Source organism: Trichomycterus rosablanca, chromosome 9 (assembly GCF_030014385.1).
Source record: "Trichomycterus rosablanca isolate fTriRos1 chromosome 9, fTriRos1.hap1, whole genome shotgun sequence".
In the NCBI taxonomy this organism is placed as follows: Eukaryota; Metazoa; Chordata; class Actinopteri; order Siluriformes; family Trichomycteridae; genus Trichomycterus; species Trichomycterus rosablanca.
The window spans coordinates 2,157,163-2,181,192 of NC_085996.1; the positions used below are offsets into that span (position 1 = coordinate 2,157,163).

The window sequence follows — 24,030 nt, forward strand, 5'->3', positions numbered from 1 at the left end:
TGCCGCTGCAATATGATATCTTTGGGAATGGGGTTAGGCACCGTGACTGGCCAGCAGAGGGTGTTGCTGCAGCGCTTGACCACTGTCCCTTCCACTTACAGACACCCAGCCAGTCGTGTGCCTGTGCAGCCACCTTGGCCGGTCAGTAGCACAGCTGAGATTCGAACTTTGATCTCAAAGTTATATAATGCTTTATGCTTATTAAAAATGATGCTTTTTGTTGTTTGCAGTATAATTACTGATTTATTTTCCTGATTACAGTTGACTTATTTTAAAATGTCTGCAAATTATATTAAAATAAAGTGTTTTTCATTATTCAGTTTGTAGTTTTTGTTGTTCATACACTTCATCATTTATGTTCAACAGGTAGATCAGTTCTAACAGTGACAAGCTGTAGCTCTCGTACCACAGACAGACTGTTGACATCACTTCATTGTTGATGTCACGTTGGTTTACACAATTATTAGTATTGTTACCGGTCGTCTGGGTGCCCCTTAGCAGGCACAATCGGCAGTGCAGGCGGTGCAGCGGACAAAATCAGTCGCTAATCTGCTGGGTGAGAGAAGACGGGACTATAAAAAGTGGACGGGGTCTTCAATGCTGTGTAAGCACCCCGGTTAGTAGTCCACAGCACCAATCCTGCTCCTCACTGGTAATTCTTTCCAAAAACAACAGTGTGTTTTTGTGGTTAAAGTATGCATTACAGTAATTCACTCACAGGAAAAAAAATACCATTAAATACTCTGTGGTCGAAACTATATGGACATTTGATCATGAGCATGTTGGTCATTTTTTTTCAAAACCAACGTTAGTATGTGGTGCCCCTCCATGATTTTGGAGTTTGTGAGAATTGGAGCACATTTTATTAAAAGAGCGCATTTATGTCTTGCACACAGTGTCCGGGCATGGTGCCTGACCCACTGTGACTCTGACAATGAAAAGAAGATATACTTTATTTGTCATATATACGTATACAGTTGTACAGGGAGCTGGGGTCAGAGCGCAGGGTCAGCCATCATACAGCACCCCTGGAGCAGACAGGGTTAAGGGCCTTGCTCAAGGACCCAACAGTGGCTGAATAGCAGAGCCTGGATTTGAACCACCAATCTTCCGGTTGATAGTCCAAAGCTCTACCCACTAGGCTACCACTGTCCCTCAAACAGTTGTCCCTAAAGCAGTTGAAGGTCTGAATAAAGAAATGAATGAAGGTTCCATGTTGGTTTCTCCTCCCACACGTGACGAGTCCTGACACGAGTCTGAAGTTCGTCTCTCTGTGTGACATTTTTTACCTTTATTCTATCTGACACAATCAGGAGCAGGGCATTTCCTCTTTGCTCTACAGTCTGATCTCCGCCAGGTAAGAACGTTTAATATTCACGCTGCTGATGTGAGAAATGCTTTTCTTTATTACGGCTGCAAAATGAAACATTTATTATTGTTAATTTATTACGTGTTAATAATAATTTATTAACACTGTCGTGTAAAATATGCTTAAACTAATATAATGAATAAATGTGTTACTAAACTGAAAGTGAAAGTTTATATCTTGCACCAAAAACACGATTCTTATCTACATTTTCGGCATTTAGCAGACACTTTTATCCAAAGCGACTCACAATTATGACCTGAACATGATTTTGAGCAGTTGAGGTTAATGGTCTTGCTCAGGGGCCCAACAGTGGCAACTTAGCAGTGGTGGGGCTTGAACCGGCAACCTTCTGATTACTAGTCCAGTACCTTAACCACTGAGCTATCACTGCCCCTGAAGATAAAATTCTGGACTATTAATGTGCATCTCCTTATATTCAGTGATTCATTTATTTATGTAACTATTCATTTGTTAGTTATGATGCTGTATATCACAGTGTTATTAGAAAGAAACCATGTAAACAGGAAACACTGATCTAAAAGCACTGATCTAATGTAAAAGAATATTGCTGAACTGTGATAATAACATGAATTACAGCCCTAAGTGGAGAAAAAGACATATTTTGTTTATACTGACGCCATTTCTACCCAACAGTTACATTCATGTAATAAACAATGAACAAAATTATTATTTTTTGTGGCAGAGTGGCGCAAAGGGTAGTGCTGTTGCGTCACAGCAAGAAAGTCCTGGGTTCGATTTCTTAGCAGGCTGGGTGAGCAGGGGTCAGTGTGGGTTTCCATCAGGTTCTCCGGGTTTTCTCTCACACACGCAAAAACAACTGGAGCTGCAAAATTTACTCGTGTGTGTGTGTGTGTGTTCTGTGATGGACTGGCGACCTGTCCAGGGTGTTTCCTGCCATTTGCCCAGTGAATTAGTATTTTGCATAGAAAATAGGACAATCTGATTTTTTTGCTGTTCTCACTCTTTAACGGTTCTAACAGGCACATCAGTTATACATCAATAACATCAAATAAATAAAATATTCTCATATTTATAGCAACAGTATGGTGAAGGGCCTTTCCTTTATTTCTGTGCACAAACAGCCATTTTCAAACAGTGTTTTAGTTTGTAAACCTAATCACTCTTTTTTGTCTTCAACATGCCGTGCCAACATCTGAGGGCGTGTCAGGCTGTAGAGGAACAAGAACGTTCTCTTATCACAAATAGTTGATCCATACTGCCTGTACATCTGTAACAGCTGCACAAATCCTCACAGGTAATCTATGCACTCCTTCGGCTTCTTGCTCATGTTTACTCCAGCCGTGCATTGTGCAGCGCCCCGTCTGCTGGTGACACATCCTCGGGTCCAATAGCACCGGCGGTTCTCAGAATAGTACAGAGATTCTTAAAAGCCTGAACAGAACCAGTTCACGATTCAGATTTATTTAGATCGAGAGAGTGAGGTCCATCATGACACAGGGCGAGGAGTTTGGTGTGAATGTTGCTGAAGCTCGATTCATGCTGACTTACTCTTAACCAGTTTGACCCACTTAACCATTACAGATGCTTCAATATAAAAAAGTGCACCGACATTGTGGTTGATTTTGAACAGGTGAAGATGGCGTCCCCCGCCGAACGGTTCCTGAAGGTCCACAGGAGTGAAATCGTGGGCCGAGTGAAGAGCGTAAACGGTCTGGCTGATTGTCTGCTTGAGAAGGAAGTGATTTCTAAGGAAGCATTGAATGAGATCAGTAGCCAGAAACCAGAAGAGGAGCAGATGAGGACAGTTTATAAGCATCTGAACAGCAGTAAGGCCTATGAATTAACATTAGAATGGCTGAAGAGACACGAGTCTCATGTGATGGAAGATCTGGGTAAGTAGCTTCATGCGGTGTGATTCATCCTGAAGATTAAAAAGATGGAACATTTTCTGAATTCTCAGTTATTCATGTTCTTTTTATTTTAAAGCAGAAAAGACAGAGACTCCGGAACCGAGCCACTCGAGAGTGAGTAACGTGGTGAAAGCTTCGGTTCTGTTTGTAACTCTGGGATTTATAGACATTTAGAATTGTATTAGAGTCACATTTTCTCTCTGGTGAACCCACATAGGAAAAAAGACAGAGAATCCAGAACCATGAAGCCATGGATGAAACAGATTGTGATCTCCAAACATCACCAGGTACTGAGTTCAGAGTATGTTGTGCGCATCTTGCTGCCACTTCTCATCTGCTTTTCGTCTTTTCTCTGTTTTTTTCCCAGTTTCTCTTTCACTGTTTGAAATCAGAGAATTGCACTGGCTTTCAATCACATCATGCATCAAATTCAAAATTCTGTTTCTTACATTTAAAGCTCTCCATGGTCTGGCCCCAGCTTTTGTTTAAGAGCTCTTACACCCCTACACTCCCTCTCGCTCCTTAAGGTCCTCCGGTGGAAGGTTCCTCTCTACGCCTCTGACTAAACTGTCCTCAAGGGTGGCAGATCTTTCAGTGCTGTTGCTCCTAAGCCCTGAAACTCTCCACCCCAAGATTGTTCTTATATCACTTTTTTAAATCTCTAGACTTTTCTTTTTAGTCAGTATTTTGGTTTTTCCCTCTACTGTAAAGTGACCTTGAGACTGTGAAAGGTGCTATATAATCAAAACATTATTATTATTACTATTATTATTACTGTTATTATTATTATTACTTTTGAAGATTTCTGTCGATTGTAGTCGGATGTGGAATTAAATTGCTGCAATTCTGACATTTAAGATTTTTTATTAGTAAATGTTTTACATTAATTGGTAAACACACACATTGACATTTTTGTTAATTTGATCTTTAATGATTAATTGTTTAAATGCTCTACCAAGTCAGGAAATGTAAGTGTATTTTATTAACAACAACTTTGTGTGGTTTTGAAACAGATCTCAAGACCTTATCCACCATGGCCAAACTGGACGACTGGGTCTCTGATCCTAAAATCAGTGAAAAACTGGTTAATGACCTGAAGGAGAAGCTTGCTCAGGGTGAAATGGAGGGTTTGGAGGATTATCTGAAGGACATAAAGCTGAAAAAGAGTCTGTGTCTCACTGCTAAAGAGATCAACGAGATCAGACAGAGAAAAGATCTTCGTTCATTTCTTACAGACGTTAAAGGAGCCAAATTTCCTAAAAATACACTTGACCACTTTTTTGAGAAGGTCAGAAGTAAGGCCTCAACAGCCAAGAAAAAGCCTGAACAGTACAGTAATTACGACGACTCCATAAACCATAATGCAGATGATTTGAACAGCAGTGGATACGGATCTTCATGCAGCTCAAGTTTTAATAGCAGAGTGTTTCCTCACACTGTGTTCCCAAATGAGGACGTGTTCATATGTGAAGGTGTCACTGATGTCAGTCACACACACAACATGGAGGTCACGGATTACGAGTCCAAAAGCGCAGACCTAGACTTCAAAGCGGACGTTCCACACCCAACAGAAAACGCAGATCAGATTCAGCAAGCTGTCAGAAGCAGTGGAGGAACCAGGGAATTAAAAGAAAAGCAGGAAATGGACGACACTGACTGTCCTCCTCAAACATCCTCTCAAAACCTTTTTTAATGTTCCTCTGTTTGCCAAAAAGAGCAAGTTGTCCAGCTACAGTCCAAGCTACAGGACAAAGTCGATACCTCATTTGAAGAAAGAGCGGTGGTCTGGTTGTGGAAGGTTTGGAGCCAGAAGATAAGCAGCAGAGCAGTTACAATCATGGAGATGATTTTGATGAGCCGGATGGACCACAAGGAATGATCATTTTTCCAAAGCTTGAAGACGTTCCCCCTAGTACTTGGAGCCGAGACCTTCAACTACAGTCCGCAGATGGTGGACGGCTAGAAAAACGCACGGACACACTAAGGAACACGGGTGAAGAGCTTAAGAAAGCCAACTGCTCCAACATGTCTTCATTAAAGAACCCAAAACCAAAAAGAGAGAAGAGGAGGAACGTGGAAGGACAGCCGAACAGAAGAATCGAGCAGTACGGCACTGTGCTTTGTAACTGGTTAATGAATCAATGCAGCGGCAGTGAGGAGGAGTTCAAGAAATTATTCGACCGTATCTCAGTAAAACACGTAGTAGAACACAGCGAGTACCCGTTCTTCATAGCTGAAAACATCACAGTGTTTAAGAACCCACAAACTGGTGAAGAACAGATCATCGTCGTGAAGGATGAGAAGAAGAACTCCACAGAGACCACAAGTCTGATCCATTATCAGATGTTTGTGTGTGACATTCAGAAAACTGTCCTCTTAGGTTCTAAAGAGCCTAAAGAGAAGCAGATCGGCTTTGAGGAGTCCGAGGTTCCTGTAAATCGCTGCCTGAGGAGCATCCTGGAGGTGTTCGCTCCTGCTCTCGCTGTGTTCAAAAATATTCAAAGAAAAGAAAGACTGGACTCGTATCTGAAAACGATCCAAGGGCGGAAAGAAAATCCTCGTTAGTGTATTTGTGGAGGATCAGAGAACAGTACATGGAACAGGAGTTTTGCCTAGGTTACAAACCCAAACTGTCATCTTACGCTGGGAAAATACGTCCATTTGTTCAGATATAATCCAAGATTTTGATTATTTCTCAATATTTTGAGTCTTTAACGTTCACGGCTTCACACTGCAGCCCCGATCATGAATGTTTTTTAATCCATTGTTTTGTTTCCACACTCGTCGACTGGCTGATTAAGGACGTCTGTGCTGAAAATACTCAGAAAAAAAATATTTACTGTTTTTTTATTTCTTTTATTGATTTTTAAAACAATACCTGCACAAAGCTGTAAAATTTCTCCTATTTTTGCATATTTGTCACACAGAAGTTTCAAATCAAACTACTTTTAATATCAGACAGACTGAAAAAATCATTCCAACCTTCTGAGACCGCATTCCAACAGAAGAACATCGTACCAGGGTTTTTAATCACACACGACTCCTACATACAGGAGCAGCCGAAAGAAGAAAAGAAATCTCATTTTTTATGTTTTTTTAGGTTTGACAGGGCAGTGGTAGCTCAGTAGTAAAGGTACTAGATCAAAAGGTCACTGGTTTAAGCCCCACCACTGCCAAGCTGCCACTGTGTACTTTGGTGTCCTGCACAGAAAACTGAAGCTGAACGTTTTAAAGTTTATGTTCCACTAATTCAGTCACTGTATAAGATCAGCTGTTAATATTAATAAAATCCCAAGAATAAAACTGAGCATTTTATCTTTTTTATCACTCATGTCATGATATGATTCCAGTAGTTTTCAGCAGTGTTGGACTTTGCCTCATTATGACGTCCACACACTTTATTATTCCAACCGCAGTGAGGGTCACAAGAACCTCGGTAAACTAACACAGAGCTCCACAATCCAACCACCACAAAGGTAAGTGAAGATTTACCACAGAGATCAGCTTCTAAAATCAAAACTTTGTGTTTTTAAAGCTCTACAGGTTTAATAATGGAGATTATTTACTGTTTTAAGTTTACTTACTTACATCAGACAGATTCTATGTAGTCAAGAGATATGATTAGCTGCAAAATGTACAGTTTCATGTTAAATTTTTCCCTTTTATTTAAGTTTTTTGTGTTGATTCTGTCACTTATTGGAAATAAAAACAAATAAAAAGTATGTGGACGCCTGAAACTAATTATTGACGTTTTTGTTTGGCTTTCTGTAACATTAGTGTGACAAAAATAATGACCAGAGCATGAGAGCAAGTTTAAATAAACCAAGATTTGTTAATTAGATTTAAAAATAGTAAAACTTTAAAGTAAAATAACCCACACCCACGAACTACAGGAAACCTACAGAGAACTTCACACGTGTCTGAAGAGGCAGCGCTGTGTGTAACCGGCAGAGGCCGCCAAATTGCACAGAATTCAATCCTAACTGACACCCTGTGAAGAATCACCTCTATTCTACCTCAGTTCAGTGAAACAACGATTATTTCCATTTTTAAAACTTGCGTGCAATTAAAAAAGTCCAAAGACAAGATTTTTATATAATAAATTTTTATTGTTTTTATGTACCATGGATTCATGGAAAGTTTAGTTTTATTAATTTTTTTTCTCGTTATGTGCAGGATCCAGACTGACGAAGCTATGGGTGCAATAAGTAAGTTCAGAAATATTATAAATATTATAAATAATAAAACTGAGGGGTTCTGCCATGGCTCAAAACTTCTAAACTTTATTCAGAATTGCCAGTCAGTTAAAAAAAAACATTTCTCAAAGCAAGATTGCAAATAATGTGGGTCATTCACCATCTACCCTACATAATATTGTAAAAAGATTCAGGGAACTCACAATCTCAGTCGATGTAGGGCAAGGCTGGAAGCCACTTTTAAATGTACGAGACTTTCATGCCCTCAGATATTGCATGAGAAACAGTCAGTTACTGTTTGCTTTAGTCAATTAAAAATAAATGTTTTATATTGATGGTTTTTCACTATCCAATTTGAAACAGATCTCAGGTCTGTATCCACCACTGCCAAACTGGAAGAATGGGTCTCTGATCCCAGAATCAGCCAAAACCTGATTGATGACCTGAAGGAGAAGCTCGCTCAGGGTATAATGGAGGGTCTGGAGGATTATCTGAAAGACATGAAGCTGAAAAAGAGTCTGTGGGTGTGTTCGAAAACCTAGGGAGCTGCCTTGCTGTCTTACTGTCTACATAGGCAGCTGACTTAGTAGAGAGTATTCTAATAAGTCAGTGACTTAAAAGGCAGGTTATTCGAACGCACTACTTAGATAGCGATAACATCGGGTTTAGCATTTCACGTTTAGCATTTAGCATCTTGCCATTAAAACCAATAAACTGAGGTAGCACAGCACGCTAACGTCAATAACATCTCCCTTCATGTACCGATAACGGTTAAATTTCCTGACAAGCCCGAACTTGCAAATAAAAACACTCGGTACAAGTTTATACAAGTTAAAAATCAGTAATATTTTATTTACGTTTGAAAATAACTCCATTCGTTTCTCCGCCCCGTCAGCCATGAATGCTGGGATTGTCTTGATCACTAAGGCAGCGTCGGAGCTCACTCGTTCTTGAGCCAAAATAACATTGAAATAATAAGATGCCTCAGAAGTGAGGATTTTAAGGCATCTAGGATTTCGAACAGCCTCCTTCTCGGGAGCGCGCACAGGATGACGTAAAATGCTGCCTATGTAGACAGCACACTAGCTTTTCGAACACACCCTGTGTCTCACTGCTGATGACATGGATAAGATTAGAAACAACGATGAACTTGGGTGGTTCCTTGATGTGATGAACGGTACTAAATTCCCTTTAGGTTTACTGGATTTGTTTTTTCAGAAGGACACAGACCTACCGAATCATTTACAGGTGTGTGAGGTGGGAGAATAATAATAATAATACTTTAAATTTATATAGCGCCTTTCAAGATACCCAAGGTCGCTTTACATCGAACAATAAACAGTTCAGTGAGGTACAAAAGAAAACATAGTTAATTGAAGAGATGGGTTTTTAACAGAGATGTAAATTGTGGAAGTGAAGAGACAGAGCGAAGAGAAGAAGGGAGAGCGTTCCACAGAGTGGGGGCAGCCACACTAAATGATCTGCCACCCAAGGTTGACAGCCTAAATCTAGGTGTGGCCAGCAGGCCAGCATTGGAGGACCTGAGTGAACGCCTGGGTTTGTAAGGTGTCAGCAGATGGTAGAGGTAGACCGGGGCAAGTCCATGAAGGGCTTTAAAAGTAAGGAGTAGTATTTTAAATTGGAGGCGTTTATGCACAGGGAGCCAATGCAATTGCTCCAAAACCGGGGTGATATGGTCGTGTTTTCGAGTGGATGTGAGGATCCTGGCCGCAGCATTTTGAATAAGTTGTAGAGGGCGTATCGACTTGTTAGGAAGACCATAGAGCAGTGAGTTGCAATAGTCCAGCCGAGAAGTAACAAAAGCATGGACCAAAAGCTCTGCTGTCTGAGGTGAAATCATGGGGCGAAGACGAGAAATGTTACGTAGGTGGAAGTAAGCAGACTTTGTGATGGAGCGGATGTAGGGCTGAAAAGTTAGGAGAGGGTCGACTGTCACACCAAGGTTCCGTGCAGTAGCAGCAGGAAAAACAGAGGTGTTCCCAATGAGAAGAACAGGGCAAGAGAAAGAGGAAAGTGCAGCTTTCGAGCCAATATACAGAAGCTCAGTTTTATCAGTATTTAATTGAAGATAATTCACCCGCAGCCATAGGATGAGATCTTGAAGACACCTGGAGAGAGCAGTAGGAGGAAAGGGATCAGAGGGCCTAAGGCTAAGATAAATCTGTGTGTCGTCCGTGTAGCAGTGGAATTTTAACCCGTGATTTCGGAAAATTTCACCCAGGGGAGAGATGTATAGAATAAATAGCAATGGTCCAAGGACCGAGCCCTGCGGCACACCCTGATGTATGTATGCATTATTTGAGACATGGCACCCTAGCTGCACAAAATGTTGCCTGTCAGAGAGGTATGATTTAAACCATGCAAGTGGCAGGCCGGAAAGACCAATATTGGACAGTCTGGACAGAAGAATAGTGTGGTTTATAGTATCAAATGCGGCAGTGAGTTCGAGAAGTAGAAGCATAGAGACCAGCCTTTTGTCAGCGAACAGAAGGAGGTCATTTAAAACGCAAAGCAATGCAGTCTCTGTACTATGATATGGACGGAAACCAGATTGAAAATCTTCGAGCAGGTGATTAGAATTTAAGAAATCAAGCAGCTGGGATGCCACGACTCTTTCGACTGCAGCGAGTTTCCATGATGGAGGAACATAGCCAGAAGAAAGTGATAAATTGACCATGTGACAGATAGGGGCAGCAAAAGCAGGCACAGAGGACTGAAGGAGGAAGGTAGGGATTGGGTCTAGACGGGCGGATGTGGTAGACTTTGACTTAGTGATGATTTGTGAAACTTCAGCAAAATCAACTGGTAGGAACAAAGAGAAAAGTTCAGAACCAGGCACCAGCGAAAGATGGGATGGGGCATATGCAGGTGCACCCTGAAGCCCCCTATAGATAGTTGACACCTTGTCACTAAAAAAGTTAAGGAAGGCCTCACACAAACCAGGGGAAGGGACAACTGGGTCACTGGGGGGGCATACTAGTTTTTTGACTGTGGTGAACAGCCGTTTAGGATTTTGACCAGCTTTTTTAAACACCTCAGTGTAGTACAAACAGCGAGCTTTATTTAGGGCCGCTTTATAATCGGCCACGTGGTCCGTAAATGCCAAAAAATGAACCGTGAGGCCAGATTTCTTATAACGCCGCTCTAGGCGCCGACCCAACGTTTTGAGGGCACGAAGCTCGCCGTTGAACCAGGGTGCAGAATGAGAGGAAGGCACAAACCGGGACTTAATCGGTGCCAGGGTGTCAAAAATCCTTGCCAGTGTTGTGTTGTATGATAGTGTAGCCTCATCGAGAGAGTGAAGTAAACAGATGTCATTGAAATGAGACACACTAAGAAGAGTAGACAGGGAAGAGGGATCAGCAGCAGAGAGATTTCAGTATGAACGTAGCAGTTTGGGATGAGACTTGGGAACGGGTAAGGAGGCACAGAAGGAAATAAAGAGGTGATCAGATAGGCCGGTAGAGTGCCCAGAGAATTTACTGACAATCCCATTATTAGAACAGATGACATCTAGAATATGACCATATTTGTGAGTTGGAAAATAAATAAAAAGTTGGAGAAGAACCCTCAGCCAGTAGTTCTGCACCTTCAGCTCTGAACAAGGACAATGAAAAGCTTAGAAGAAAGGAAACACAGCACCGAGTTCTTCTGGATTGGGCAATGAAACTATGTGATGGGAGTGAGAAAGAGTTAAGCAAGGTTCTTGAGAACATCTCAATAAGAAATGTGGTAGAACACAGTGAGTACCCATTTCTTGTAGCAGAAAAAGTCATGGTGTACAACGAACCACTAACTGAAGAACAAAAAAACCTCATGAAGTACAATAAAGTAGAAATTGACAAACAAAAAAATCCTGGTCATCACTGATGAAAAGAGAAACTCGGTCAAAATGATGAATCTGATTAATTATCAGATGTTTTTGTGTGACATTGACACAACAATCATGTTAAGGCCCGAAGAACCTAAAGAGCAGCACATCAAGTATAACGAGACTCTGGTTCCTACCAATCTGTGTCTGAGGTGCATTTTAGAGGTTTTCCTCCCCGCTCTGGCCGTCTTAAAAAAAAAACAGAGAAAAGAGAAGTTTTCACACCAGAAAACAAACGAGTAATAATAAACCTCAGTGATCTCAGTTCATCTCAGTGCACGTGGAACATCATTCTGTTCATTTATTTATGTTTTATAGAGTAAAAGTTTATTTCCTGGATGTGACCTGAAGTAAATGTACAATCTTCAAAACGCTTTGATGATTTTTACTTTTAGTGAAGATGTTCTCTACATTACTCTTTATCACATATGTAACATGATTCATGTGCACAAATGATAAATGTGATATTCTTTTGTTTTCGCCGAGCGAAAATCAGGGCAAAAATCGTGTAGTGTGAACCAGGCATAATATGTAAAAGATAGTGGTGCTAAATTCGGTTCATTTTATGGACTCAGGTTAATCTGAGTCACTCAGTAATGTGATCCGGTTCACTTGAGTCATTTGAGTCACTTGAGTCACTTTACTGACATCTTGATTGCGATTGATTTACTGCATGAAAATGCATCTAGATATCACTTGTCCTCCGTGCTCTTGTCTTCTGTAAATAAATCCTTCTCTCTTAATTCTCTTGTCTCCTCACACTTCTCCTGTCAGTGACAAGTTGACACTTTTTTCTAAGTGGAATCTTGATCATGGGGGAGAGGGGGGTGGACTCACCTAGCAATCAGATGGGTATATTAATGGGTCAAGGGTTCAAGGGGGATGGTCAACAATAAATTGCCATTTTAACTTCACCCAGTCAGGCAGCCACAGTGGCACAAAAACAAACAGTCAATAAATTACCATGGGGGCTATGATACTCCTTAAGTGGTACAGTAATTAAGTAGTCTGTAAGCATTTGCATGTTAATAATAATAATAATAATATAACTATATTTTGTTGTTGTTCTGCTTACAAGGAAATATGCTGCATTACTAATCTACATCACTACTACTGATAATAATAATAATAATAATAATAATAATAATAATAATAATAATAATAATAACGTGCATAAAATCAGCCACATAACGAACACCAGTGTGTTTAACCGCTTGTTTATCAGAATATTTATCTTATTACTGAGATTCACGGACTGGAGTGAAGCCGGTTCAGCCAAATCATCCCGGTGTTTCCGTGAGTCTGATCACTGGTCTTGTGTACTTAACAGCAGCCAGTCAGAGGACTTATAGGATCCAGGTTCATTGACATCTCAGACTCGTGATTCCTGATTCAGTACAAAGATTCGAATCATTAACCCGGGTGATTCAGGAACCACCCAGCTCTAGTTTGCACACACACACACACACACAAACACACACACACACACACACACACACAAGTCCAATTTTTGATAAAACGGGAGAAAGGTACTGAATGTAGCCGAGAAAAAAACTGAAACGTAAGTATCGATCCCATCACGTTGGTATCGATCCGATTCCAGTACCAACGTTGGTATCGATACTATCGATATTTGGATCGATCCACCCACCACTAGTGTGAGAATAATAGAATAAGGAAGTTACTTCTGAGCTCTACAATCCAGCCACCTGAAAGGTAAGTGAAGATTTACCACAAACAACAGCTTCTAAAATCAGAACTTTGTGTTTTTAAAGCTCTACAGGTTTAATAATGAAGATTAATTGGTGTTTTAAGTTTACTTATGTTCACACTACACGACTTTCCAAGTGGTCAGGTCGCTGTACAGTTCTCACTACACGACTGGATCTCTTGTAATCGGGAGTCTTTCAGGTCGGTGTGTATTTTACACTACACGACTGATGGGTGATAGGGGGTTTCACACACTACACCATCTATCACCAACTGGAATCGCAGGCGAGCTTCTCTGCTCTCCCAAACTACGTTCTGTCACAAAAACAAACGTGAGAAGTGACGAGGGGTTTAATGATACCACGTCCAAAAATGCACGTCAACAAGTAGCGAGCGATCAAAGTTTGTGTGCTGATGTGCAGCGTAAAATCAAAGAGAAAAATAAATGAATCTGAGTGGATTTGGCAACACGACCAGCATGGATTGTTCTGTAGTGAGTTGGAGGTTAATAAATATTGTTTGCAATGCAGCGTGGGTGTTTTGTAGAGAACGATAAGGTCAGAAATACTGTAAAGGTTGTGTGTGTGCTGATGTATTCTGATATAAACTATATTACGCCCCTGTCCCACCTGTTTACACTCCTCCCCTGCGTTTCCCCTCACACCGTATTTTGCGTTCCCATTGGCTGTTTGACACAGCACTCATTGCCAGTCGGGCAACTCAGATTCAAATATCTGACATGCTAGATATCTCTCTTCAGTCGTTTGGATCGAGTTGTTGAGTAGTTCACACATAGCGATTGAGAGTCGAGTTTCAATCGCAGAGCGAACGCCGAGTTGCTCCCGAGCGCCGACCAGAAAATCTGGGCAAAAGTCGTGTAGTGTGAACCAGGCATAACTTTCATTAGACGGAAAGTAAAAACTCTGTTTAGTCTAGAAATATGATTAGCTGAAAAGTTTACAGTTTTATGTTTATATTTTCCATGTTCTTAAAGTTTTTTTTGTGTTGATTCTGTCGCTGGAAATAAAACAAATAAAAAGTATGTGGATGCCTGAAACACATTATTGACGATTCTGTTTGGCTTTCTGTGACATTAGTGTGACAAAAATAATGACCAGAGCATGAAAGCAAGTTTAAATAAACCAAGACTTGTTAAATAGATTTAAAAATAGTAAAACTTTAAAGTAAAATACACCCACACACACACACAGGAAATCTACAGAGAACTTCACACGTGTTGGAGGAGGCAGCGCTGCTGTGTAACCGGCGCCAAAGTGCACAGAATTCAATCCTAACTGAGACACTGTGAAGAAAAAACCTCTCTATTACACACACACACACACACACACACACACACACACACACACACACACACACACACACACACACATACAAACCCAAGTTAAACCAGAGGGAAAACTGACAATTTTTTTCAATTTTGATAAAAAAAATTTTAAACCTGTGTTCAATTAAAATAGTCCAAAAACAAGATTTGTTTTATGTACCATGGATTCAGAGATTGCGATCTTAGCGCAGGTCCCAAGCCCGGACAGAAATAGGAGGGTTGTATCAGGGTATTTGGGGAAAAACTGTGCCAAGTCTGAGGACCAGATTTTTCCACACTGGGTCATTTGATTTTATATACAGTACAAGACAAGAACTGTATTATTTAAACAAATACGCTAAAATTAAATAAATCAGGAAGGAGCAAATTCTTTTTCATGCTGTATTTATGGTTTAGTCTGTATTTTATTGAATTTTTTTTTTCATTATGTGCAGGATCCAGACTAATGTAGCTATGGCTGCACTAAGTAAGTTCAAAAATATTATAAATATTATAACTGGGGGCTTCTGTCATGGCTCAAAACTTCAAAACTTTATTAGGAATTGCCAGTCAGTACAAAAACAACATTTCTCAAAGCAAGATTGCAAATAATTTGGGTCATTCACCATCTACCCTACATAATATTGTGAAAAGATTCAGTGTATTCTCAGTCTCAGTCCATCGAGGGTCGAGGGTGGAAGTCACTGTTAAATGTACGAAACCTTCAAATGGTTCACCAATCGTCTCACACCTAGTCGCCTTCTAAATCTTTTAATAGTTCATTATATTAATAGATAATTATAAAAACAGCACAAACACTCACAGGTAATCTACCTGCTACACCATTGTGTTAGTACTGTTACTTTTCTCATGCCACGCCCACTGTTTATGACGCATTGCGGCTCCCAATTACTGGTGGAAACGCTACCAGTTCTTTAAAAAGCACCAAGGTTTTAAGAAGCCTGAACCGAACCTGTTCAAGAATCCTTTTGGACAAAATGGGCTATCAGATATCATTGCATGAGAAACAGTCATGATACTGTGATAAATACAGCCACTTAGGCTCGGGAGTACTTCAGAAAATCGCCTCTGCTTTGAGAAATACAACCTGAAACTCTGTTACACAAAGAGAACGCTGTACAGCAATTCTATTCAGAAGTTCTCTGCGCCTCAACTTGTTTCATTTCATGTTTTATTTCTTTAGCTGAAATCATTCAGTGTGACAAACATACAGTAACTGAGACTTTCAAACAGACGGGGGGCCAAAAGGTTCTTACAGCACTGTAGGTGTACATGTGCGTTTATGCCTGGTTCACACTACACGATTTTTGCCCTGATTTTCGTTCGCGACTGGTCAGCGCTAGATTTGCCGGCTCGGGAACAACTCGGCTTTCGTCAAAGCGAGATTTCTAGTATGTCAGATATCTGATCTGAGTTGCCCAACTGGCAGTGAGTGTTGAACAGCCAATAAGAACGCAAGATCTGGTGTGAGGGGAAACGCAGGGGAGGAGTGTAAACAGGTGGTACAGGGGTGTAATATAGTTTATATCAGAATACATCAGCACACACACGAGTTTTACAGTATTTCTGACCTTATTGTTCTCTACAAAACACCCACGCTGCATTGCAAACAATATTTATTAACCTCCAACTCACTATAGAACAATCCATGCTGGTCGTGTTGCCAAATCCACTCAGATTCATTTATTTTTCCTCTTTGATTTTACGCTGCACATCAGCACACAAACTTTGATCGCTCGCTACTTGTTGAGTGTATTTTTGGACGTGGTATCATTAAACCCCTTGTCACTTCTCACGTGTGTTTTCGTGACAAAACGTAGTTTGGGAGACCAGAGAAGTTGGTGATCCAGTTGGTGATAGATGGTGTAGTGTGAAACCCCCTATCACCGATCAGTCCTGTAGTGTGAAATACAGACACACCTGAAAGACTCCCGGTTACAAGAGATCCAGTCATGTAGTGTGAACTGTACAGCGACCTGATAACTCGGAAAGTCGTGTAGTGTGAACTTGGCATTAGTTATCTTACAATAAATGTTTTATGTTGATGATTTTTTTACTATCTGAAAATTGTCTAAATTTAAAACAGATCTCAGGTCTGTATCCACCATGGCCAAACTGGACGAATGGGTCTCTGATCCCAAAAACAGCCAGAATCTGATTGATGACCTGGAGAAGAAGCTCGATCAAGGTGAAATGAAGGCTCTGGAGGATTATCTGAAAAATAAGAAGCTGAAAAAGAGTGTGTTTTTATGCTGATGACATGGATAAGATTAAAAACAACGATGAACTTGGGTGGTTCCTTGATGTAATGAACGACACTACATTCCCTTTAAGTTTACTGGATTTGTTTTTTCAGAGGAACACAGACTACAACCCGTCGAATCATTTACAGGCATGTGAGGTGGGAAAAGAACCCCTTAGCCAGTAGTTCTGCACCTTCAGCTACGAACAAGGACAATGAAAAGCTTAGAAGAAAGTGCAGGAGCGAGTTCTTGTGAATTGGGCAATGAAACAATGTGATGGGAGTGAGAAAGAGTTAAACAAGGTTCTTGAGAACATCTCAATTAGAAACATGGTGGAAAACAAAGAGTACCCATTTTTTGTAACTGAAAATGTCATGGTGTACAACAAACCACTAACTGATGAGGAAGAATCAGGAAGTAGGTTCTACAGCCAAGCACGTAGAGAACGTAAAATTCTGGTCATCACTGATGAAAGGAGAAACTCGGTCAAAATGATGAATCTGATTCATTATCAGATGTTTGTGAGCAACATTCACACAACAGTCATGTTAAGTACTAAAGAACCTAAAGAGCAGCACATCAAGTATAACGAGACTCTGGTTCCTACCAATCTGTGTCTGAGGTGCATTTTAGAGGTTTTCCTCCCCGCTCTGGCCGTCTTAAAAAAAATGCAGAGAAAAGAGTTTGTTTTCACAGTTTAAGTTGTTTTTACACCTGAAAACATGTAATAATAAACCTCAGTGATCTCAGTTTATCTCATCATCATTCCCTCCACTCATTTATGTTTTACAGAATAAAAGTTTATTTCCTGGATGTGACCTGAAGTAAATTTTACTTTTAGTGAAGATGTTCTCTACATTATTGTTTATCACATATGTAACATGATTCATGTGCACAAATGATAAATGTGATATTTTCTTTTGTCTTCTTTCAATAAAGTAAAGACACACCGCTCATTATTTACCTGTTCTTGTTGAGAGAAAAGTGGACAGTTCTGGAGAACACATGATTAAAGCACAAATCGGCTTGTTTTACATTCCTCCTCTAGTCATGTGATAGACATGCCCCCATAAGCCAAATCAACCACCCCACCACCCTACTCCACAAAAATTATAACGAGAATGATTTTTTAGGTCCACTGGTCCATGCACTTGTAATGGGCTCAATCAAACTAGCCCATGTAGCGGAATGCTGCTAAAGGACTAAACCATAAATTCAAATAAGCATAAGTGATTCAACTACGGTTCTCTTCCTGCAGAGACTTCCTTCATCAGCCGACAGGTACGCATGTCTCACGTGCTCATGGTGAAGTCTTTGGTTTCAAATCCTTTTTATACGCTTCAATCAGGCTCTAAACCTCCTGGTTCTACCCACTATTCAATCCACTCTAGATAATCATATATTATTTCCCAGTAATAGTTCACCTACAGATTTATACTTCTATAATTACCACTTAGTTATGTAATTTACTGATTAACTGTTATTATTTTTGTTAATTCAATGAACATTATACTGATTTAAAATTTAGTACTGTGAGTTTGATTACCTGGGTGAGAGAAATAATCAACTAACAGACTTTACCTCAACAGAAAGTGACTGATATGATATGAATTTGGTGTTCTTTCAGATTGTAAGATTCACAGTTTTAGTATTCAACTATCAATAAAAATAACATTTATTATATTTTTTATGTTACACAAAGAAGTGTGTTATTAAAACCTGAAACCCCCAGGACCATTACACACTCCAACTAGGGTCATAAACTTTTGTCTAAACCGTAACCCTGCTTCAGGTTTCAGACTCAAACACCACGCATTGTTCAAGCAAGACTGTCGACTTTATTTAAATCCAATGAGCACAGTTTAATCTTCACGTCTAATGAAAAAGAAACAAAAGAAATAAAAGTGGCTCTAAAGTAAAACGAGACCTTCAGGAGAGAGAAGAACGCTGATCAATCACAATGGTGCTGCACTCATTAACGTGGGGTTTGGACCGTCCACCTTATTCACATTAATGTTTAAGAAATTATGGGTTAAAAGCATCCTTTGGCTGTCTTTAAACATTAATTTGTCCAAATGTGGATATATGTGGTGAAAATTGACTGACCAACACTGTACTGAACAAACACACACTTTACACTCTCATACCTGCAGCAATCCACCTTCCGCATGAGCCCGGTGGTTATGAGTGCTGTAAATCCACCTCAACCCTGACCAAGATGATTTGCTTAGTGAAAAGAAAATAAATAAAGTATTTTGAGAGCTGTTATTATTACTTATATGCCACCATTTCAAATGTTTTGTTCGTTTTGTTGTAGTGATAAGTTGGACCTTGACATGGAAACGAATGACAACCCCTGATTAAGTCACTTTAAATTCAAGCTTCCATCCTTGTGGTGTTTCTTGCTGCTTTGACATCTTATTTAAACAATAAAAACTAAACATTTTAGAGCAAAAGTTCCTGCAATGAAAGACACAAGCAGCAAGAATCTGATCAGGTCTGACCTGCCTAGCTGTGCTCATTCAAACTGATGATGCAGGAAAACCCGAGCAAACCTGTATTATATATTAAACACAAAACACATATACATTTATATTTAAATAATGAGAAATCATGTGTTATATACTCACAGTGCTCACAGTCCCAGCAAAGCTCAGGATTCAGAGTGCTGGATCAGCTTTACACTCATACTGAACTACACGGTCTTGCCTGAAAACAGGTGTTTCCACAATCTTCACCCTACCCGTATTCAGACGAACCCGCCCTTGTGCAAATATCACTTTCTTCCGCGTGGTATGAGCCAATCATATCCTCTGCCAGTCCTCCAATCACGGATTAGGAGGCGGGATATTTAGAATACTACCGTACTCGATAGTACTCTTCTCACCGCTCATACACGCACACTAGTTTATTCTGCTTACACACTGTTAGTATAGTAGTATGCATTCTAGATAGACTCTTCTACCCACCACGTAGGGGCATCAGTTAACACATGGACTTTGTATCTCAAAACCTTGACCTGAGATAATATTGAAGTCGTTTTTTTTTTTTTCACTTTAACCAGAACAGATAACTCTAAAAACAGATAAAGGTCAATTTTGTTGCAATTAAAAATAGAAAAAATTCAACCTAGTGTAAATAACCACACACCATGTGTGTATTTTGTCTGTCAGCTCTTAAATCTGTATTTTATTCATTTATTTATTTATTTATTTCATTTTTAATGTTTCTTCTTAGTTGTTGTTTCTTTCTATTCTTTGCCACCCTTGTCTTGTACTGCTATAACAACTTAATTTTCCTAGGAGGATCAATAAAGTCTTATCTTGTCTTAATATTTTAAAGTCGGACGCTCTGTTGGCACGGTGGTAAATCACACCATCCCGCAACTGCTGAAATATGGGGTTAAAATCCCTGTGGTGCTATCAGCCAGTCTGGCATCTATACAGCCACTATTGGCTATGTCTGAGGGCTGGGGTATGCCAAACATCCTACCCATTGGAAGGTGCACGTGTCAGTGCCATATCCTTGTACTGGTGTTGCAACACAAAGTTAAAGCAGGTAAAGCAGGAAAAGGTTGTCAAAATGTGTTGGGTTTACTGACACTACCCTATTTACAACCTAAATACCAAGAAGTAAGAAGTCATATTTAAACATACTGCTATAATTTTTCTCTTTTAGGCAGGGGAAAGAGCGCCCATTGATATAGAATGTAACCAAGCTTTTTTGGCATAAAAAAATGCCTGTATATATGCCTTAAAAGGTCAAAAAAAAAGTTTTCCCTGCACATTGGTTTTAGAAGTTGGAAGGAAATTGATGATTGATTTAGACCACATGTTTAAGCCTGGTAAAAAAAAAAAGCCAGATGTACTATGCATAGGGGACAGTTCCCTCTGGACACTCAGGCTTTCTCCCACTTTCCCAAAACATGTTACTAGGTGGATTGGCTGCCCTAACGTGGCCCTAGGTGTGTGAACGAGTGAATATAAAAGTGTGTAGCCTTGTGATGGATTGGCACTCTGCCTAGGGTCAGTGACAGTGGGGACAGTGGTAGCCTGGTGGGTAGAGCTCTTGGCTATCAACCGAAAGGTTGAAAGTTTGAATCCCAGCTCGGCCATGCAGCCACTGTTGGGCCCTTGAGCAAGCTTCAGGGGGGCCGTACACTGGCTGACCCTGCACAAACAAGCTGGGATGCGCGAAGAAAGAATTTAATTGTACTGTACATATGAATATGTATAAATGACTAATAAAGTTTCGCATTTTAGTGTGTATTCCAGTCATGCCTTACACAGAATTAAGAAAAGAATGTAACTTTTATTTCTGTTATGTTAATTTATCAATCTTTACATTTCTGCATATGTGTCCAGGTTATTATTAATGAGCGACCTATCATAATCGTTTTAATGATTTTGTAAGTGCATTCTGGTTTTATACCAAACATATGCGGATTCCTGGCTGCGTTATCTCATACAGGTTTAATATATAGGATGCCTAACGAGTGCACAATAACATGGTATCTATGGTGTTTTTACACACTAGTTAGTACAGCAGTGTGCGGTTTGGGACGCGACCATTCCTTCGCGCCCTTTCTTCTCACGAGACTCGAAATAACGGTTTTCTACCAGACGGTTCTTCTCTTATCGGTAATTTTCTATCCAAACATTTATAACTTTTATATTTGAAATCGAAATGAAACTGAAATATTAGCCAAAAATTCGAGGGAAATTCATTTTTAAAACGTTATTTTGAAAGGTAAAGTTAAGGTAAGTCCGTTAAAAGGTAAGCTAACGTTAATGACAGTTACTACTGAATCGACCCTGGCTCTGAGCTAGTTAGTAAGTCCTGTTTAATATTCATTTAGATAAATTATTACTTAGACCGTTCGGTATTTATTTTCATTTCATGATTTTGCAATGAACCCGTTTTATACCGGTTAACGGTTTCAAATGATTTACAAATTATTCTTTTTGGTGAGTCGGTTCGTTTTAGTCAATGTGTAAATGAATCGATTCCTCTATGAATTCTCGGTGCAGGTCCTACTGAATCGATTCTTTTACTTACTGATTCCTTCAGAACGAATTTAAATCTATTTATTTATTAGGATTTTAACACACTCTGGTTACATTCATCAGGGGTTTTGCGAGCGGCCGACCGGGGGGGGCGTGGCACTACGAGATTAATACTATGAGCCGGTGGCACACGGGACTGACGGAAGATGTTCCAGGCATCCGCGATTGAGCCGTGGCTCACTGAGGGGAAGGGGGGCGTTTGCTCCGCGCTCTATCAAGGGGAGGGGGCGTGGCCGCGGTAGGGCTTAGCACGCGCTTTCGCGCTCCAACAAGGGGAGGGGGGGCGTGGCAGAAGCAGCGCTCGTCACACGCGTTTGCTCCGCGCTCTATCAAGGGGAGGGGGCGTGGCCGCGGTAGGGCTTAGCACCAAGGGGAGGGGGCGTGGCCGCGGCAGGGCTTAGCACGCGCTCCCAGAAGGGGAGGGGGGGCGTGGCAGAAGCAGCGCTTGTCACACGCGTTTGCTCCGCGCTCTATCAAGGGGAGGGGGCGTGGCCGCGGTAGGGCTTAGCGCCAAGGGGAGGGGGCGTGGCCGCGGTAGGGCTTAGCACGCGCTTACGCGCTCCAACAAGGGGAGTGACAGAAACGGTATTGACTCGTTACACAAGGACAATTTTGTTTCTCCAGTTAACTTGGCACGTCTTTGTACTGTGGGAGGAAACCAGTGTTCCCGGAGGAAACCCACATGGACATGGGGAGAACATGCAAACTGCACACAAAAAGGACCTGGGTATCGACAAATCTGTTATGTAACTAACTACAGTGCACGGGTGCGCAGCAGATCGAGTAGATGTGGCCTAGCAACATGAACTCCGAGGGTCTGGATTCGAATCGCCCCTCCGGCTGCTGACTATGAGAAATTTTGCACGTTCTCCCCAAGTCCACATGGTTTTCTACTGTGTACTGTGGTTTGATAGCACCATCCAAAACATGCAGATGGTGGAATGGCTAATCTAAACTGTACAGTACACACACATTCTAAATTGGGGAGGTTGGGCATTTGTCTGTGTACTATTAAGTAGGGAGGGTCGCCTCAGGAAGAGCATCCAGATCCATTGTGGTGACACATAAATACAGTAGTACAAAACAAAAACTCTTATTGTCTATTAAAAAACACTGACGATCCTTTAAAGTTCATGTCACATCAGTGTTTGTCCTGTTACAGGAAGTGATGTGACTGATTCATTTTATATGGCAGCTTTAAATATCACATAAATTTATATGGATTTAATGCACTTGTGCTTTTGATAGACATGAGTGGAGCTTCGCAGGCAGAAATGGGGGACACGAACCCATCAGAGTCTGTAAAGCGAAGGCCAGGCAGGTATCACCAGTCTGCTTTGAGCATGCTGGCCATTCACAAATCCACAATGGAGAAACAGGTGAGATGAATTTACATTAAACCATAATGAAAGACCTGTTCTGTAGACGTGAAGCTGACCAGCAGGACTTTGTTAACCTGTAGGCCAGATTCAGACAGGAGAGGGAGGTGAGGAAGGCTAGTCTGACGCCAGCACACCAGTACATGTTTGAAGTCCTGGCTGTTGGGCTTGGCCTGGAAGTTTCAGCGGTAGAAGATTTTATTCTTGATGCCCCATCAGTAAGTTTTACAGCAGATTTATAGGGCTGGGCGATTTTGCAAAAAAAAAAATCTCGATTATTTTAAAATTATACCCGATTGTCGATTATGATTTAGATTTTTTTTTGTTCTTGTATAATGCAATTAAAATAAGACTCAAATTTCTTTTTTTGCATTGTAATTAAAGGCTGCAGAAGTGCAAAAATAGTAACAGCACCACCTATAATAATCCTTTTAAGGGACTCAAACTTTATAACAATAACGATATCACAATAATTAAAACAAAATAGATCTAAATGATCTATATCCTTATCTATCTATATCTAAGAATAGCTCACAAACAACTTTAATTTTAAATGATGTTCAGCAGAACCTCCTTACATTAGGAAAAAAAACTACAAAAAGTCCTTTACAGGTTTCTTAAAAGGAACTCGTACGAGCCTGTACTGTGCTGTTTCCACCACTGAGTGAGTCTGTATCAGTATCTACACTGGGGGGGGCATCAAGCGATCACTCAACTCAGCTTTGATTTTGTCCTCTTGTGATTTGGGGGGTGGATACAACATTTTAAACATGTAAGGATGTGTAATGTGTCATTTTAGTCCCATAAAACCTTCAAACTGTGTTAACCACTATTATGTGTCGTAGAATGATTCGATTCCATTGAACGGCCCTTTAAGCCAAAATAAAGGAACCGATTCGCGCATTTGGGAGTCATTACATACATACGGCTCTTTAAAA

At 40.5% G+C, this 24,030-nt stretch overlaps 1 protein-coding gene and 1 pseudogene across 5 annotated transcripts; both read left to right on the forward strand.

The window, feature by feature from the left end:
• Nucleotides 1–1,354: 1,354 nt before the first annotated feature.
• Nucleotides 1,355–17,603, forward strand: LOC134320265 (uncharacterized). 5 transcript variants are annotated; one of them, XM_063001599.1, is made up of 8 exons: nucleotides 1,355–2,645; nucleotides 2,982–3,243; nucleotides 3,338–3,375; nucleotides 3,479–3,548; nucleotides 4,275–6,737; nucleotides 7,438–7,469; nucleotides 7,821–14,870; nucleotides 15,588–17,603. In XM_063001599.1, exons 2-5 carry the CDS (start codon nucleotides 2,988–2,990, stop codon nucleotides 4,952–4,954), a joined length of 1,044 nt encoding a protein of 347 aa, XP_062857669.1. In that variant the 5' UTR covers nucleotides 1,355–2,645; nucleotides 2,982–2,987; the 3' UTR covers nucleotides 4,955–6,737; nucleotides 7,438–7,469; nucleotides 7,821–14,870; nucleotides 15,588–17,603. The 5 variants fall into 5 exon arrangements, with proteins under 5 accessions (XP_062857669.1, XP_062857670.1, XP_062857673.1 ...); XM_063001600.1 differs by having other exon boundaries at nucleotides 14,839–14,870; XM_063001603.1 differs by having other exon boundaries at nucleotides 14,839–14,870; nucleotides 16,491–17,603.
• Nucleotides 17,604–22,956: 5,353 nt separating this feature from the next.
• Nucleotides 22,957–24,030, forward strand: part of LOC134320266 (dynein axonemal heavy chain 8-like) — a 57,806-nt pseudogene continuing 56,732 nt past the window's right edge.

Excerpts from the sequence above, each read along its gene's own strand:
- LOC134320265 (XM_063001599.1), top strand. The coding sequence starts at position 2,988 with ATGGCGTCCCCCGCCGAACGGTTCCTGAAGGTCCACAGGAGTGAAATC. Across the intron at positions 3,376-3,478 it reads CGGAACCGAGCCACTCGAGA|GAAAAAAGACAGAGAATCCA; the intron begins GTGAGTAACGTG and ends GAACCCACATAG. Across the intron at positions 3,549-4,274 it reads TGATCTCCAAACATCACCAG|ATCTCAAGACCTTATCCACC; the intron begins GTACTGAGTTCA and ends GTTTTGAAACAG.